We start from the raw sequence: 18,818 nt of genomic DNA on the forward strand, positions 1-18,818 counted from the left end.
AGGAGACCAGGATGATGTGAATTCGTAGAAAAATGTCCTTTGTCATGCAGATTTTAACCTGGGAAATTGAACATTTGGCCTGAATTGCATTCCCCCCCCCCCCCGATTTCATTCTGCCCTTTCCCCGCTTCTTTGTCACTGCTGTATATACCACAAGGAGACAGGCAAATCTTACAGGATTATTTACACATAGTAATTTGGAGATTGCTTTGCATGTAACGGCCCCCCCCCCCCCCGGGGTTCGGAGGAGGAGATTTAGCCAAGGGATATGTGTGATACGCTTCCAGGCAAGGACTGGGGGCATTAACGAGCCGCACGGTAATGTTGCTGGGAGACGTCGGTAAGGTCGCGGCGAGCAGGGGCCAATATGGGCGCGAGTCTGTTTCATTTGCTGGCCTCGGGAGCGCGGGACGAGAGTCCCGCCAAGGCTGGCACGAGCCGAGCGGTCCACATGGATTACTTTGGAGGAGCTTGTGGCGAGCCGGTGAAGTTGTAACCGCGGAGGAGGCGGAAGGGCGCTAATGAGAGATTTTGCTCTCTATTATTAGTCATGTGCTGCTCTTCTGTGTTTCTTGAGGGCTGCTTGTACACAGGCCGGAACCCGTTTCCTTCTCCTCCTGCACCGTTAAACGAAATTAAAGGTTTCTTCCAGCCCTCATCTCCCGCTTTTCAGGAGACCAGGATGATGTGAATTCGTAGAAAAATGTCCTTTGTCATGCAGATTTTAACCTGGGAAATTGAAAATTTGGCCTGAATTGCATCCCCCCCCCTCGATTTCATTCTGCCCATTCCCCGCTTCTTTGTCAAATTACAATACATAGTAATTTGGAGTTTGCTTTGCATGTAACGCCCCCCCCCCTTTAGTTCTTACAGCGAGTCGTGGTCTAAAGCCTTTTCAAAGCCTCCTACCCCCATCACTCATGGCTGCAGTGAACTGATTTCTCAGTTTCTACCATTTTAATGGTAGAGAGTGGTCCGTGCCTGATTCTTAGTCACCATTTCAAGAAAACTTTAGTGATGGTTGTTGATGAGGTGCAATGCTGTTGTGTTGTGGAACAACTTTTGCAAGGTATATAAGGTCCATTTTCTAGTGTGATTTTACAAGAAATGCCAATGACAGCAGCTATCAAACTGTCCTTAACTGTTGGATTGTCTTGTAAACTGAATCTGTGTTATGATTGGCGGAACTGTTCACAGCCTGTCATTACTAACGTCTAAAGAAAGAAAAGTTGGGGGAGTCAGCCCTATCTAGAAGCTATGCCCCTTAATCCTGTACATGTGGGAACAAGGTGTTCCTTGTACATGTGGGAACCCTACCTAGAAGCTATACCCATTTAATTTTTTACATGGTTTAAGTCTGGGCATTGGAGTTCAAAATCGGTTTTTGGGGGAGGGGGCTATGCTTTGTTGGCTCTTGCTTACGTTAAGTGCAGAGGATACCATGGGTTAACATTTTGTATTTTTGTCATTTAAAGCTTGAAATAATCCAGTTACTTAGTTTGTATTTCTACCCTTCCTCCAAGGGGCCTAGCATAAGCTCCCATAACTAGCAGGCTTAAATGTACTTAGTTTCAGAGATGGAACCCCTTTTGATCATGTTCTTCCCTTTTATAACAGAATGTTAAAAATTGCAGAAGAAAGTAGGAAGAATTCTCAAAGTCCTGATGTGAATTGTCATCCTCCTTTGTATTGCAGGTTATGCCAACATTTTCTTTTGAAGGTCGTCAGGCTTCCCACTTGCTTTTGTGTCTGGACAGTCCGGTAAATATATCTTCATATCTGGAGGATTGTTTTGCTGCCTTCAAGTATGGCCTTGGCAAAATCTGGCGTCCTTTAAGCACCTCATCACAATCTCATCCAGAATTGAGTGGGTACAACCAGCCGCTATGTATGTTGGTTTAACATTCCAAAAATAAACATGTTGAAAACTGAGTGTTCGGGGGAAAGATCAAACCTCCGAAGTGCCTCTCCTCACAGGAATGCTTACAGGACTGAGTTTCAAGCACTGAAAAGCACCTTTGACAAACCTAAGTCCGATGGCGAACAAAAGACAAAAGAAGAAAGTGAGGCGTCTCAGCAGAGCAGGGGGAGGAAATATGGATCTAATGTCAACAGGATTAAAAACTTATTTATGCAAATGGGTATGGAACCCAATGAGAGTGCTGGTGGCACAGCAAAGACCAGAGGTAAAGGTGGCCCTCTATCACCTCAGAGAAGGAGTAGACCTAAAGAATTTGTAGAGAAAGGAGATGGGTCAGTTGTAAAGCTGGAGTCATCCGTTTCAGAAAGGATTAGTAGGTTTGATGCTATGCATGATGGCCCTTCTTATTCTAAGTTTACTGAGACACGGAAGTTGTTTGAAAGAAATATGCATGAAATAGGGCATTCCAATCGCTATTCCCCAAAGAAGGAGGTACTCGTTCCTAATGCTGAACTTCAAGATGAATGGTGCAGCTCTAAGTCTAACCGAGGCAGTTCAGACTCCCTGGATAGTCTTAGTTCAAGGACTGAAGCTGTCTCTCCAACAGTGAGTCAGCTTAGTGCAGTGTTTGAAAATACTGACTCACAAAGTGTGATTGTTTTAGAGAAGGCAGAAAACAATGAAGGGTATTCTGTAACTGGTCACTATCCACTAAATTTGTCTAATGTGGACACAAATCTGTCTTCCAGTGTTTCCAACCTTGATGGTTTTAGCCCCATTAAAGAAGCCAACACTTGGCCTTTGACAGCCAAACAAAATACCACTTCAGTATCTGTTGAAAATTCTCAGCCCATCAGTAGGTCACCATCCGCCAATGAAAAATCTTCTAACAGCACTTTGCCTCTTTCAAAAACAAGTGGGATACAAAATAAGGATGTCCGTCATGATTCTGTTGACACTGGTATAGCAACTGGACAAGAGTCAGTGGATGGAGTTGATAATCAGAGTTTTGATGAGCAGCCCACCAAGAATCAAGCAGAAACAGCCCCTGAAGTACTGCCTTTGCAACAAAAAAAGATCTTGGATGGAGAGGAGACTGCAGAAATATCAGGAAACTTAATAGCCAGTGAGGATGTTGCAGTCACTGAAGCTTCACATTCTGTTGGCTCCCACTGTGAAGATGCTAATGGTAAGGAAGTACAGGAAGACTTGAATAACTTTCAGAGTTCTCATGTGTACATGCACTCTGATTACAATGTCTACAGGGTACGATCAAGATATAATTCTGATTGGGGAGAGACAGGAACGGAACAGGATGATCAAGAAGACAGCGATGAAAACAATTATTATGAACCTGACATGGAATATTCTGAAATTACTGGATTGCCAGAAGAAGATGAAATCCCACCAGCTAGAAAAATCAAGTTTAGTACTGCTTCAATTAAGGTAAATTTGGTCTGCTTTGTGTGTGTGTGTGTCTGCATATTAACATGTGTGTTTCATGTGTATGTATCCGGACATCCATGCTTCTACTCTTTGTTTGATATTGTTCATGGTGTTTTTTGCCGACTTGTTTGTGGTATTGAATAATTTTACAATATGTATTTCATTCTCATTGGAAATTGGATTGATTCAAGGTTCTAAGCTCAGATGATTTCTTCTTTGCTGTCTGTTGAAGATCAAAATTGTGCTCCATCCAGTTTGTGGCTGCATAACATTTTTTGCTATTTGGGTTTTACTTCCCATGAAGGAGAGTGTGTGGCTGGCTCAGGTGATTCATAGGAATGCAGGTGGCTGAATTGGCAAGATGAGAAACCTGGGCTATTTTGCGGGGCCAAGCTTCTAATAAAACCATGTGAAATACTGGAACAGAGACATATAGTAAGGGCAAGATGGCTTGGATAAGAGCAGAGAGTGGAATAAAGCTAGATTTGAAGCAGCAGCTGATGGTATTGTAATCCAATTAAGCAAGGCCACGTGCAAGGTAGCAAAGGAATAGTAGAGGCTGAGGGGCTGCACCGAGTCCTGCTGTTCAGAATGGCAGCAGGCCCCTTGGGCACAGACACTGTTCCTTTCCTCCATGTTCTTTTTCCTGCCTCTGAATTTGCTGTGGGGGATTCCCCAACCTTGGCCCATGGATTTCCAAGTGCTGATCTTCAGCTTTTGCGTATTTCAAAGATCATCCTGTGGCAAAAAGAGGATCCATGGCTGTGGGCTGGCACGTGAGGGCCCAGACTAGAGAGGAAACGAAATGGCACCCTCTGTCTTATGGGTGGTGTGCTGCAGAGCCCCTCTCTTTTTGACTCTGTCTCCAGTCTGGGATAACTACAGCCTGTGCAACACCATTCTTGTTTTCCAGTAAGCTCTCTGGGATCGCAACCCATGCTTTCAGAAACCCTGAGCCTTGCATGTTTATACATCTGGGAATAAGAAGTTATACCAGAGGTCATTTCGGGGGGGATCGCAGTTCCCCCGGGTGAGGTACGGGGAGGCGGGGCACATGACGAAGCCCCGCCCCCCGCTTCCGGCCCTCATTCAGCCAGGAGGAGGCAGGAGAAGAGGGAGGGTAAGTTGCTTCCTCCCTGCCTCTCCCCACCCCTGCCTGCCTGGGGCCAGGGAGGGCCTTCGCGGGGCTTCCTTGCACTCCCACCGGCCTTGCAGGTCCACCGCCGGGCCCCTCATGGGGCTCGGCAGTGGAGCTGCAAGGCCGGTGGCGGCCGGGACCGTTGGGGGCGGGGTGTGTGGCCTTATGACACACTTCCGGTGATGTCAGGGGGTGTGGCATATGCTAATGAGTTATGCTAATGAGTTCCTCTAGCTCTTTTTCTACGAAACGACCCCTGAGTTATACAATATTGTTCCTACCTTCCAGGGTTTTCCCCCCTCCCCCTTTGCCCCTTCCGTTCTTCCGTCCCATGGAGACCCTCCCTGTTTGAAAAATGCTGGCTCTGCTCCTTGCAGGATAATGGGACAGCTGTAGTTCTCCAGCTGTCAATACTGTAACCTCAACACTAGTAATATTTTCTGAAGTTTGAGGCTCTGCTAGGAAATTAGGGTTTTAGTGTTTTACCTGGGTTATAGCTGAACCAGCCATGAGGGTTATGTACAGTTTGCTTCAGGTAAACCCCAGCATGAGAGTGACCCAAAATAGAAGAGAAGGGGTACGTGGCTTAATTGGTCTGGGTTTCATGTGTGAGCATCCCAAATTAGCTGTCTTTGAAACAATGTTGGCTCTATGAATAAGAGGCACTGCACCAGTGGGTATGTGGTCCCTTTGGCTTTCTGTATGCCATCAGTTGGATGATTGCAGGCTGAGTAATGTAGTGGCTAAACTGTTAACCAGGAAGGATCCGCTCCATTCAAATGCCCCCTTTCATGTGGAGGATTATAAAGTAAACTAGTGTAGGGGTTTGAATGAGGGCTGTGCTGTGAACCAAGAAGAGCCCCCATTTAAATCTCATCTCTGCCATGCTGAGGTTGGGAAAACCCAGCATATCTGGGTACTACGTCTGTTCATGCAGATCAAGACCTGCTGTGTATTTTTCTTTTTTGGTCACACCTTAAGACTTCGCAACCCATTTGATAGATGTACTGGACAGCAGATCATTTACAAATTCAGTGATCTGTCATCCCCTCTCCTAGCAAACTTCAGGCGAGCTGTCTTCTTTTTAAAAACATACTTCAAAATCTCCATTTATTCCATTATCCTTAAAAAAAATGGCAAGTCTATTTTTTAGAGAGAAGCATACAAGTGGGCTAGTTATTTGTTTCCAACATTAGTACTGTGCATGCCTTTTCATACAAAGGAAGGATGTGTTTCCTCTGAGCTTGATCCTGGGTGGGAGATTATGTACATTTGACTAACTTGTGATACAGATGTTTCTGCAGAAGGCTAACTACTAAAATTATACACATCTAGACATGCTGTACCTCCCCCTTCTGTCTGTAATATGATGATAATAATGCTGATGCTCCTGAAAGATTGTTGTACAGATATTATTTATTTATTAAAACATTATATTATTTCCTCATGGTTCTCAAGGCAGCATACAATAATAGTTAAAAACATTTTCAGTTAAAACCAAAACTAGAGAGCAAACCCCAGATCTCCCCCCTTCTGATAATGCATGTGAACTGCTTTAAATGTTTGGAAATACTAAAATATGATTGCATTGTTTTGTAGTACAGGCTAATATTTTAGGTATGTGTGGGTGCTCTGCAGAATTCTCCCCAGGTCTAAGTGTTCATCAGAGTCTCATAACCCTACAATTCTACAACCAGTATTTTAAATCCAAATAGTTTATATCAAACATTTTTGGCATCGTTCATGTCCACATGCTTTTAAATGTATGCCTTTCACTTTAGAGAATCAAATACGAGCAGCAGCCATAAATGTGTTGTATGTCGGGATCATATATATAGCTCTAAACAGAGCCATAGCTAACTTTCTAAGATCATTGACATAGACTCAGTGTTTGTGCAAGATTTACCTAAGTTGTATAGATATTTGACAGTGAATTGATATGTTCAGTCAAAAAATAAGCATGGATGTTGATGTCTGCTATGTAGGAATTGTACCATGCAATCCTAAGAACATTTCCCTGGGAGTAAGCCTCACTGAATGGGCCTGAGCAGGATTCTAAGCAGACTTACTTAGGGTTGCTCTTGTGGTCTCTAATGGTGCCATCCTAAGTAGAGTTTCTAAGCCCATTGATTTCAGTTGACACAGAAGGATGTAACTCTGTTTAGGATGGCATTTTAAGTCTTTGGGGGTAGATATGCCTGATTGTATTTAAGCTAAAATTGAAACTGACGGTGAAATTTTAACTTTCTGAACCTTTACAGCTGAGGTGTCACACTCATTTGTTATGAGGGCTGGATCTCATATAAATGTCACTTTGTTGGGCTGGGCCATGCGTGCTATAAAATGTAACACAAGGTATCAGATATAAACTTTATAAAGATGATTTCAGATGCCGAATGGCAATAGCAGGCATGATTGAATTAGGTGTGATATGCAAAGGGGAAGTAGACGTGGAGATATCAGCACCTAGGTCTCAATTCCATCCAGGAAGATTCAGTCCAGGAGGGTGCAGAGAATAAATGGACATAAGTCTGACATTAGAAACCACAATATGCAGTTGCTGACCTAAGACTAGCAGTTCTCTCACAAAGGAATTTCATAGGGAGATTAGAAAGAGAGACTGCTGAATTGCAATTGATAATGAAGCTGAATTGCAATTGATAATGAAGCTGTGGTGGACCTGCAAGGCCGGTGGGAGTGCAAGGAAGCCCCGCGAAGGCCCTCCCTGGCCCCAGGCAGGCAGGGGTGGGGAGAGGCAGGGAGGAAACAACTTACCCTCTGTCTTCTCCTGCCTCCTCTTGGCTGAATGAGGGCCAGAAGCGGGGCAGCCGGAAGCAGGGGGCGGGCTTCGTCATGTGCCCCGCCCCCCGTACCTCACCCGGGGGAACTGCGATCCCCCGCGATCCCCCCGAAATGACCTCTGAGTATACTTCCACATAAAAGCTTATACCTGGAATAAAAGGTTGTTGGTCTTGAAGCTGCAATGGGACTCCAACTTTGTTTTCTCTTTCGTTTTCCTCCCCTGCCTCCCCAAAGAAGAAGAAGCAGCTCCAAAGAAGGAATCAGAAGCTCTCTCTCTCTCTGTGTGTGTGTGTGTGTGAGTGTGAGAGAGAGAGGCTTGTCTTTGTATCTCTCCCATACAAAGCAGGAAGCAGCCATGGAGCTCTCTATGTGCCTCTGTGTGTTTGTGTGTGTAAGAGAGGGCGAGGGGGGAGGGAGGCAAGAAGCAGGAAACAGAAAACAAAGAGCCACTGAGAGAGCCGGGAAAAGGAAGCTAGGGTGTGGCTGCTGGAGCAGCCCTGGGAAAAGAAGCAGGAGAAGGAAGTTGCTTGGGGGTGGTGGTTTTGAGCCCTATGCAGGCCAGATGCATCCTGTGGGCCACACATTTGACACCCCTGCTTTACAGGTAATGATACATATCTCATTTATAGAACTGAATCTTTTAGTAGGGTGAAATGGAACATTGTACATTTGACCATAAAATATACTTAAATCTGGACGATAAGGTCAGTAATATATTTGTGAGAAAATGCCTTTTCTCCTGGGAGACTTGAGATGAGCAAAGCTTCCACTGTGTGTTTTAAAAGTTTTTTTCCTCTGGGAAATGGGGGCATGGGGGGGGGGGAAGTCTGTGCATTGCTTTGTAGACTCAGCTCACCATTCAAATGCTAATAGATTTAACAGGAGAGATAATTCATGGGGATAATCCATGTCAGGACATCTGGGTGCCCCCACAATATCTATTGGCTGAGGTGATGGAAATAAAAAGGGTTTAAATGTATCCAATTGGAAAAATATCTTTTTGATAGTGTAAATTTAGCACTGGAATAAAATGAACCTGGGTTCTGGACTAGTAACTCACTCCAATGTTTAAAAAATAGAATTTAGAAATTTATTTACAAAAGATAAACAAACATAAAAACATACAAGTAGGGGAAAGGAATGTACAATGAGACAAAGACAAAAAGAATAAACCTAACTAACTAGCCTCAAGACACTGACCTTGAGCGGCTCGCAGCTCCAAAGCAGAAGTCTTGAGTAGCAGTCTTCCCAGCAGCAATGATGCAAGAGTGGAAGTCCTGAAGAGTGTGAAGATCCCTCCTCCAGCTTCACGTGCTCTTCCAGTTTCATGTGCTCTTCCCCTTCCTCCAAGCAGGGAACAGAGTCTTGGAGAAATTAAATACTAGATAGTCTTCAGGAAGGAGATTCCTGGAGATTTCCAGGAAATACTTCCTTGGCCTGGCCAGGTTAGTGGGTGGAGAAACAGATATGATAAAACCTCCTGAGGATGAGAAGGAGCTCTCTTTTCCTGGGATGCAGAGTCCATGAGAGGATGCAGACCTCTCCTCTTGGAAGGTAGCCATTTTTGACCATGTATTTTAAAAGGGGAGCCAAGGGGAAGGTGGGCAGTTGACAAGTGGTTATTCCTCTAGGGGCACACAAGGCAGTAAACTGCCATGGTGACCAGATGAGGGGCAGCAGGATACCCAGAGGCAAAGCCTCAGAACTTGGAAGGGAAGCTGGGAGTCCTGACCTTCCCAGTGGGCAATTCCATAAAAAGGTCAGGTGGTGGTGGTGAGTTGCCCTGAGAGTGAAAGAAAAGCTCCTCCAGGTATGGAGAAACACCTGGGAGGACAGGGCGGACTAGGGCCTGCAGGCCAGAGTAGGCATGTTCTGCCACAGTATTCTGACTAGTTCTTTGTTTAATTTTTCACAAGCTGTCCTTTGAAGTTTATTCTTATAAAACACTGGTTCATTAACTATTACAAGCTATTGAAGAGGTGTTGTATCTCCTTGTTACTGAGTGTCATGGCTCAGGTGGGGTGTCACCTGACGCTGCCACCACTCTGGATTTAGGTTCCCTTGAGAAGGCCCGGAATACCCTCCCAAGACCTTCAGACCTCCCTTTAGGCTGAATAACAGGCATGAGGACCAGGCAGAGTAAAACAAGGAAAAGGTTTATTTTATAGGAGGTCAAACAACAAGGTGCAGAATAATAACAGTAAGTGGGTGAAAAGAAAAGAAATAAAATGCCCTTACGTGTCTAAACATACTGTCCCTAGCTCACTATCTTAAGTGGCCTTACACTACTCACCCCTCCCTCAGGATGAGGGTTTTTCCCCTGCAGCAAGCTTTCTTCTGGCTCTGCCCTCTGGAAGAAAGAACAGCTCTTCCTGCTGCTCCAGAACTTTTATTCCCAGCCCTTCTCTTTTCCTATTGGTCCATTTTGGCTCCAAAACCTCCCAGGGGCTTCTGGGAGTTGTAGGCCCAGCCTCACCTACGGCTAGCCAGGCTCTCTGGGCCTAGTAGGCCTCTACTGGCACAGCCCAGATCATGACACTGAGTCATAATTTTTTTCCAGTGAATCAATAACACCTAGCCCCTATTTTATCTATTTGATATTTTTTCTTGTGGCAAATGAAATACAGGCATTAGGAATTTATTTTGTTGCTGCATTTTCAGGGGTGTTAAACATAAGGCCCGAGTACCAGAATCGGCCCCTCCAGGGCTCTTATGCAGCCTGTGAGCAACTGGTGCAAGGGTGGGAGCACTGTGGGAGGGGGTGGAGCCACTCCATTGTGGCTTCAGCATGGCAGAACAACCTTGTCTGCAGCAGTCAAGCATCGTGGGAGCATCTGCCCAGTGCTGCACTGCTGCGTCTCCAGTCCGCCTGTGCAGGTTTTCCTCTGCACCCCCCTCCCAGCCCATGAGGCCTTGCAGTGAGGATATACCAACTCGGAGCTTACTATCTGCTGTCCTTTATACAGTTTCTATCTCTGGTACCTGGCATTATGTTTTATGGCACACATGGCCCAGCCCGACAAAGTGACATTTCTGTCAGACGAGGTCCTCATAACAAATGAGCTTGACACCTCTGCTCTACATAATTTTGAAAATTCCAAAACTTTACACCAAAAATGATGTGTAGATAGCTTCATTTGCTTTTTTCTGTTAGTTTAAAATTTTAATTTGTTGTACAGTATAGTGTGAATACCTAAAAATCTATACAAACCCTTGCTTGCATGAAGGCTCTTGTGCTTCTGCAGGGGGAGGTATGCAATTTCTCTTGATTCTTTTCCCTTCGAACTCAACTCCCACATCACATTCCATGTCTCTCTTGATGGTGCCCTACCTTCAGCACCATCATTTTTTTTGTTGGTGGCTACAGTCATAAAGGGGAAGCAGGAGAAACCCATTCCACAATAGAACTCTGCTTGGGGTTTTCTGGTTTCCCCTCTGCACAAATACTATAGCAGTTTTTCAACCTGTGTGTGTACTAAATACATGTAGAGGACAAGATTGGGGTCTTTGATCTGCGTTGCCAGATACAACACCAGAATCAGTGGATAGATGCAAATTTGGCTCAAGAATCAGTGGTCCCAACTATTCCCCCCCCAAAAAAAAGGGGGAATTAAGGCAAGAGAGAATTATAAGACAAGCTGTTAGATGCTGTTCTGAATGCCAGATACGTTTGAAATGCTGCATGTAAACTGAATAAGCATGTCTAAAACCAAATCGGGTGTAGCTAGATGGGGCAAAAAAGATAGGCAGAAGAGGGGTTTTTTTTATGCCTCACTTTTCTCTACCTTAAGGAGTCTCAAAACAGGTTAAAATCGCCTTCCCTTCCTCTCCCCACAACAGACATCTTGTGAGGTAGGTGGGGCTGAGAGAGTTTTGAGAGAACTGTGACTGACCCAAGGTCACCTGGCAGGCTTCATGTGGAGGAGTGGGGAATCAAACCCGGTTCACCGCTCTTAACAGCCTCATCACGCAGGAGCCAGGCTCAGCTGAAATACTGGTTTTCTGTTGAACCTGTGAGATGAAGGGTGCAGAAAACTATCCCTGGAATGGTATAAGGTATAAGAAGGAAAGGGCCTAGACAGGGCAAGATGCTCGAAGGGTAATTATTCTGTTTCTTGGCTTTTGTAGATCAGTATGGCTGGAAAAGAATAGGCTGCAAATCAGTACTGGATCCCTGTAAGTGTTAACTACTAAAACCTGTATGGATGAGTGTGTGGAGAGAAATGGTAGGAATCAGGAGTGAGTCTTTTTGGTTGTGATGTACACTGTTCTAAGATGCTATTATTTTAGTTCGAAGAAACAGATTTATAAGTGTTCCTGATTGATCAAAAAATAATTTACCCTCATGTTACAAGCCAAAGGTTCCTTATGAAACAAAAAATAGTAAACCTATATAAACTTAAGAAACCAGGTTACTAAAAATAATATCTGCATGTATGACTAAATAGTTTAAAAAATCTTCCCAGTATAGTTTTCATTTTAAATTTGAAAGTTTTATTTATGTGTTTAAATTGAATGTTGAATGTTGCATTGGATTAATATTTTGTAGTACTTTGGGGACCTAAGGGTGGGATATATAAATACACTAAACAATAACTTGATCTGTTTATCTGGTTCAGTTGAAGAAATTAATAATCCACTAAGTAACATGGGCCATGGTCACACACACACACAATAATCCACTTTCAATCTACTTTCAGTGCACTGGATTGTACTGTGTGAACTGGCAAAATCCAGTTGGAAAGTGGATTGAAAGTGGATTATTTAGTGTGTGTGACTGCAGCCATGTACAAGATTCAAATGCGGAGTTGATGGCTGATATGACTGGAAATAAATTAAGCAAAATAAACACCCATTTTTTTCAGAAACATCTGCTATTGCATTAAATATTGTAGAATTTTTTCCCCCAAAAGTAGTTTGATGTAGTTATGAGCATCTACTGCGAAGTATCTGTCATGCCAATGTTACTATTGTAGAATTTTTTTCCCCAAAAGTAGTTTGATGTAGTGGTTATGAGCATCTACTGCGAAGTATCTGTCAAGTTTAACAGCCCCACATCATCGCAGAGCATATATGCTTCCATGCGTTAATGTTCTGCCATCAGAGGTGCTTTTAGGTGGGTACCGCCAGATAACCATATGTAGACAGACTTTGTCCTTGCTCTCTAAAAGATATAGAATCCACTACACACACCATGCTTCATTGCCCCCTCTGTAGGGATATCCGATCTCGTTTTATTATTCCATTTCTAGAGGGTAAGAGCTGGCACTCTAATGACTCAATTGTTCACTTTCTTTTGTTTAATTATAATTGTGAAATAATGGAGGCTGTTGCAAAATTTTTATATTATGCAATCAGAAGACGAGGCTTGAATAGCCAAGTGTAAGTGACTAATACACCTTAGTATTTTCCTGTATTTCCATGATGTTTTGTGCTTTCGTGCTAATAAAGGTTGTGTGTTTGTGGTTAGGAGCATGGACTCTAATCAGGGAGAATTGGGTTTGGTTCCCCACTCCTTCACATGCAGCTGTTGGTGTGACCTTGGGTCAGTTACAAATTCTTTCAGAGCTGTTCTCTCACGAGCAGTTCTTGAAAGAGCTCTCTCAGCCCCACCTACCTCAATAGGTGTCTGTTGTGGGGAGGGGAAGGGAAAGGAGTTTGTAAGCCACTCTGAGACTCATTCAGGTAGTGAAGGGCGGGGTATAAATCCAATCTCTTCTCCTTTTAGATATTATGTGTACATTGTATGCACCCAGCACATCTGGGTTTGAGTGAATTGCAGCGTATCTGCAATCTAAATCATTAACAAGCAAAATCCAGGATAAGATGCAGACAAACAAACTAACAAAAAAAACCCTAGCTCAGTCAACAAGTGTTGGCCACAGAGGACATTGCTCTCCTTCAGACAAGCCAGTTCCACTTGATTTTAACCATAAGGTGACTGCGAAAGTCAGCTCATATTGGGGGGAATAAAATGGTGGGACTTCCCTGAATTCACCGTACAGGGTGGATCCAACCAGCTTTTCTGCTGGTGACAGAAGATGTACTGGGGATCATGGGATCTATATGGCCAAAAAGCCATGTGTGACCGCTGTGCTTTATGAGGAGGGGAACTGGGCAAGGCTGAGTGGAAGGTCAGCTGGATCCAACTTGCATGTCTTTCACTGATGTTTCATCCATGAACAAGTATCTTTTGAGTAGATATAGGGAACAGGTCTGTAACAGCTGTTTGCTAGTTCCAGTAAAATCAGCAACTCCTCTTGCCTTTAGTAGGAGTGAAAGTGAGTCAGTTGATTGTCCTTACCCTTTTGTTCCAGAATTTAAACTCTTGTGGCTAATGCTGCAGTCACCAGTGGAAAATTCTGTGCTAAGCTGCTTTCACTTGAAAGAGAGTTGCTCTAACTATTTTAGTCTCACAGCTTCCTCTACTGTGCAGTGCTGGGAAGATGTAAAGTGGCAGGAGTTGTGGGGGCGGGGAGGAGGAAACTGACTTGCAACTTCTGTGTAGCCTAATTGCTACCTTTAAAAATAAAAAAGGATACTAGTGGAAGGGGAAGAACTGCACAAAGTGTCGGGGTAGGGGAAGATGAAGAATAACAATTTTGTTTTTCCCCCGGCTAGGAGTACCTGTGATTTTTTTTCTTTTTTGTTCCATTAGCTTGACATTAGCTGCCTGTTTTCCTGATCACTCTGAAATGGATACTGAGAGCTTTTAAGGCTTTACGTATTTCACAAACAAAGAATAAAGAAGCCCAAATTCTACATCAGGAAAAGGCAGGATTCTGTGCCGTATGGAAATTGTGCCTAATTTTTTTTTGGCATAATTTATTCATGGGAAAGGAATGAGAATCTATGCAGATTTCCATAGCTGGAAATGTTAAGACTAGAAATGTGGTTAGGTCTGTCATTGGACCTCCCAACACCTTTCATCTATTTAAAAAGCAGAATTGAATCAGAGCTTGGCACTAGGGGAAGGATGGTTTAACTTTCCTCCCCCCCCCCCCCGGGGGCTTTTTTTTTTTTTCGGGGAGGGACTGATAATTTGTTTATTTTCTTCAGCAGGGCAAACAGTAGCTTCAGATGTCTGTATGCACAGTTTAAACTGGGAAGCGTTAAACTATTCTGCAGCAGTGCAGCCCTGATCCAACCTACCCCCCATGGCTGCTTTTGAACAATATGAAAGATTTGGGGTGATCCAGCCATGGTTTGATCCCTGGCACCTCATCTTGGTGAGCCATGGTTCAACTGCCTCTCTGACTAATCTACTGACTCAGGGCTAAGGACTTACTCTCAAGTAATTGTGCAGAGGTTGTAATCTTAGCCACCATGCTGCAAAAGCTCCTGGAATGAAAACGTAATGTACTATTCCAGATAGTCCTAGGTCCTGTTCATACGAGGGGTTTTGGTCCGGGAGCGAGACAGAACGGGGGCGGATCAAACGGGCACGATCCCACGGCAACATCTAGGAATCGTTGCCTGCCCGTCTCTGATCCATCTCTCCCGGCCGAAAACCCGCACCAAAAAGAACCACCTAACCTGGTGGTTCTTCTGATTGAAGCGCCGCAAGCCGGGCCGTCGGATCGCCGTCGCATCTTTGCGCCGTCTCATCCCCGGCTCCTAGCCGAACTGCGCATGCTCCGACATGCGCAGTTTGGCAGGCTCCCCGTCTGAACTGTGTTTTCTCCCCGGCATCTGATCGTGCCGGGGAGAAAAGGCGCCATGGCCCAGGGGATCGTGGGATCCCGCCGCGGCGTCTCAACTTTGGCGCGGCTTTTAAAAGCCACGCTTTGAGCGACTTATCCCCTGCCGTGTGGCAGGGGCCCATGTGACTAAAATAAAATGAATGTGGGGATAGGGGATAAATGCATCATTCCTACTATTTTACTATACTGGTGGTAAGAACAGACAGATCTTAACCCCAGGTCTGTGACAGTATTATTAAATGCTCTCAGACAGTGTAGGACACAGCCCTTGCGTTTCCTACACCTACCCCATCCACAGGATCCCTTTGCTTTGTTGTGGGGCACAACTGGAATCTGGACTGCTACAGGAATGAAATGTACAGGAGGCTCCAAGGGCTCCATCTGAGCCATTTTTAGACCACTTTCCGCCCGCTTTCTTTGTTGTATGTACTACAGGAGCCTGTAGTTAGACTTCTACGGAAAAAGCCTTCCTTAGATAAAAAGGGCCTAGCCATTTACCACCCTGTATCAAATTTGCCATTATTGGAAAAGTTAATTGAGCAAGCAGTGGCTGAGCAACTCCAGTCATTCCTGGATGAGACCTCTGCCCTTGACCCTTTCCAGTCCAGCTTCAGGTCTGGCTTCGGGACTGAGACAGTGCTTGGGGTTGGATGCATCAATTAGTTGATAATACCAAACACTTCCTCCTGTTGGATAAGCCACCAGAGGCAGCTCTCATGGCCTTAAGACAGTGCCTTGGTTGTCAGGGTCAGATGGTTTAGAGAGAGCTGGTTGAAGCTGAGTCCATCAAAGATAGAAGTCATGTGGCTGGGGAGGGCTTATATGGGGGTTATAGCTCCTGGCTCCTGACGGGGTCCAACTCTTCCTTAGATAAAAAGGACCTAGCCATTTACCACCCTGTATCAAATTTGCCATTATTGGGAAAGTTAATTGAGCGAGCAGTGGCTGAGCAACTCCAGTCATTCCTGGATGAGACCTCTGCACTTGACCCTTTCCAGTCCAGCTTCAGGCCTGGCTTCGAGACTGAGACAGTGCTTGGGGTTGGATGCCATCAATTAGTTGATAATGCCAAACACTTCCCCCTGTTGGATAAGCCACCAGAGGCAGCTCTCATGGCCTTAAGACAGTGCCTTGGTTGTCAGGGTCAGATGGTTTAGAGAGAGCTGGTTGAAGCTGAGTCCATCAAAGATAGAAGTCATGTGGCTGGGGAGGGCTTATATGGGGGTTATAGCTCCTGGCTCCTGACGGGGTCCAACTGTCACCCATGGGTTCTGTGAAGAGCTTGGGTGTATGGCTTGATGCTTCACTGTCTCTTGATGCTTCGCTGTCTCTGGACAAACAGATGTCCACAGGTGGCAAGGTCTGTGTTCTTCTGTCTTTACCAGGCTCATCAGCTGGCCCCGTATCTGTCAGATCTGGCCACAGTGATTCATGCCATGGTCACCTCCAGACTGGACCATTGCAATTCACTCTATGCAGGGCTGCCCTTGAAGATGCTGTGGGAGCTTCAGGTTCTTCAGAATGCAGCTGCTAGGCTTTTGACTGGTGCATTGTGCTCTACACACATACAGCCAATACTGAGGAAAGTGCATTGGTTGCCAGGTGGTTCCAGATCCAATTCACGGTGCTAGTCTTAACCTTTAAAGCCCGAAATGGTCTGAGACCATTCATACCAGAAGGACTGTCTCGCTTGCTACAATCCACCATGTTGCTTGTGCTCATCATCATGTAATCTTTTGTTGGTGGCCAGCCCTCAAGTGGCTTGCCTCTTCTCTGTGGTGGCTCTGTTCTGATGGAATGCTTTATTAGGGGACACGCATGCCCTGCAGGACTTTGTTAGCTTCTGCAGGGCTTGTGTGACAGAGGTCTTCTAACAGACTTAATTATTGTGTACGTCTTGCAATTCTTGTATTGTTTCCACTGGATCATTTATTGTTGGGTTGTTGGATGCAGCCGTGTTCAGTAGGAGATTTTTATAGTTGGTTTTAAATTGTGTTATACATTTACTATTAGTATCACTTTTAAGGTACTTTATTGAGTTGTATTTTACTTTGATGTAAGCCACCTCGAGCCTTGCTTGTAAAGGGAATGGTGGGGTATAAATCTGATAAATAAATGAATGTACATGGAAGGATGGAAAAGCAGAGAGCATTCAAACTTATAGCCACTGTATATGGGTGAGCACTTGTTAGCTATGCTGATGGTATTGCTGCAGCTACTGTTAGACATTCATAGGCTAAAATCTTGACTAACATTTCTGCAGATTCAAGGACTTCCACCTGCAGAATGTGATTTTCCTGCCTACCCACTCCCATGGCAGCCCAAAGTGCCCCACGAAATCCTGTTCCAAGGGGCTCCCTTTCCACCTGGGACAGGGTTGGGGGGGAGTTTGATTGGCCACAAACAGAAAACTTGATAATAGACTTAGCTGGTCTTGAGCATAGTTACGTAACCTTTCTGCATATTTTCCCATACTTTTTTAAAGCGATGCCCTCCATTTCCCATAAATAATAATAAAAATTCTAATAACAAAATTCTAATAAAAAGTTAAACACCAGATTTTAAAAGTCCAATATGGTCTCTCTAGAATTTATCTCCTGGACTGTCTGGCCACTTCTGGGCACACCTGGAGAATGTGATTTTCCTGCCTACCCCCTCCCATGGCAGCCCAAAGAGCCCCACGAAATCCTGTTCCCAGGGGTTCCTTTTCCACCTGGGACAGGGTTGGGGGGGAGTGCTTTGGACTAGGAGTTTGGCCACAAACTTGATAATAGACTTAGCTGGTCTTGAGTCCATAGTTATGTACCCTTTCTGCATTTTCCCATACTTTTTTAAAGCGATGCCCTCCATTTCCCATAAATAATAATAAAAATTCTAATAACAAAATTCTAATAAAAAGTTAAACACCAGATTTTAAAAGTCCAATATGGTCTCTCTAGAATTTATCTCCTGGACTGTCTGGCCACTTCTGGGCAGGGGGGGAGGAAGCACAAGCTCAGAGTTGGAGGGGCGGGTAGAGAAGGAGGGGGCCAGCCACAGTGGAGAACCATTGCTGTCCTCAACCAAAAGCCTGGTGGAACAGCTCTGCCTTACAGGCCCTGCTGAATTGCATAGGATCCTGCAGGGCCCTGATGGTATTAGGCAGAGTTCCACCAGGTTGGGGCCAGGACCAAAAAGGCCCTGGCCCTGTTTGAGGACAGCTGGACATCTTTGGGGCCAGGGATCACCAACCAGTTATCTGCAGACCACAAAACTTTCCCAGGGATATACTGGAGGAGACGGTCCCACAGATATGTTGATCCCAGACTGCTTAAGGCCTTAAAGGTCAATACCAAAACCTTGAATCTGACTCAGTATTCCACTGGAAGCCAGTGTAGCTGGCACAGCACAGGTTTAATATGTGCCATCCGTGACGTTCCCGTCAGGACTCATCCGTTGCATTCTGGATCAGCTGGAGCCTCTGGGTCAGTCTCAAGGGAAGGCCAGCATAGAGTGAGTTACAGTAATCAAGTCTGGAAGTGGCTGTTGCATGGATTGCCATGGCTAGGTCAGGGCACAACAGGAAAGGAGCCAGTTGCCGAGCTTAGTGAAGATGGAAGAATGCCAGCCTGGTGGTGTGCGAGACTTGGGCCTCCATGTTTAAGGAGGCATCCAAAATCACACTCAAGCTCTTGACGGATGATGCCAGTATTAGTGATGCCCTGTCAAAAGCTGGAAGCCTGAATTCCAATCCTGAAGCGCCCCCCTGTCACAGAACTTCTGTGTTCATTGGATTCAGTCTCAACCTGCTCTTTTTTAACCATCCCAC

At 45.0% G+C, this 18,818-nt stretch overlaps 1 protein-coding gene across 1 annotated transcript in view; it reads left to right on the forward strand.

Annotated features, from left to right (window-relative positions):
- The first annotated feature begins 1,918 nt into the window (after nt 1–1,918).
- The window catches only part of PPP1R9A (protein phosphatase 1 regulatory subunit 9A), a 195,785-nt gene continuing 178,885 nt past the window's right edge, over nt 1,919–18,818 (forward strand). The window contains exon 1 of the mRNA XM_015420199.1: nt 1,919–3,367. Coding sequence (XP_015275685.1) covers nt 1,919–3,367 — 1,449 coding nt within the window. The remainder of the gene's footprint in view (nt 3,368–18,818) is intronic.

This window comes from Gekko japonicus, unplaced genomic scaffold, assembly GCF_001447785.1.
Source record: "Gekko japonicus isolate JY-2015 unplaced genomic scaffold, Gekko_japonicus_V1.1 scaffold154, whole genome shotgun sequence".
Lineage (NCBI taxonomy): Eukaryota > Metazoa > Chordata > Lepidosauria > Squamata > Gekkonidae > Gekko > Gekko japonicus.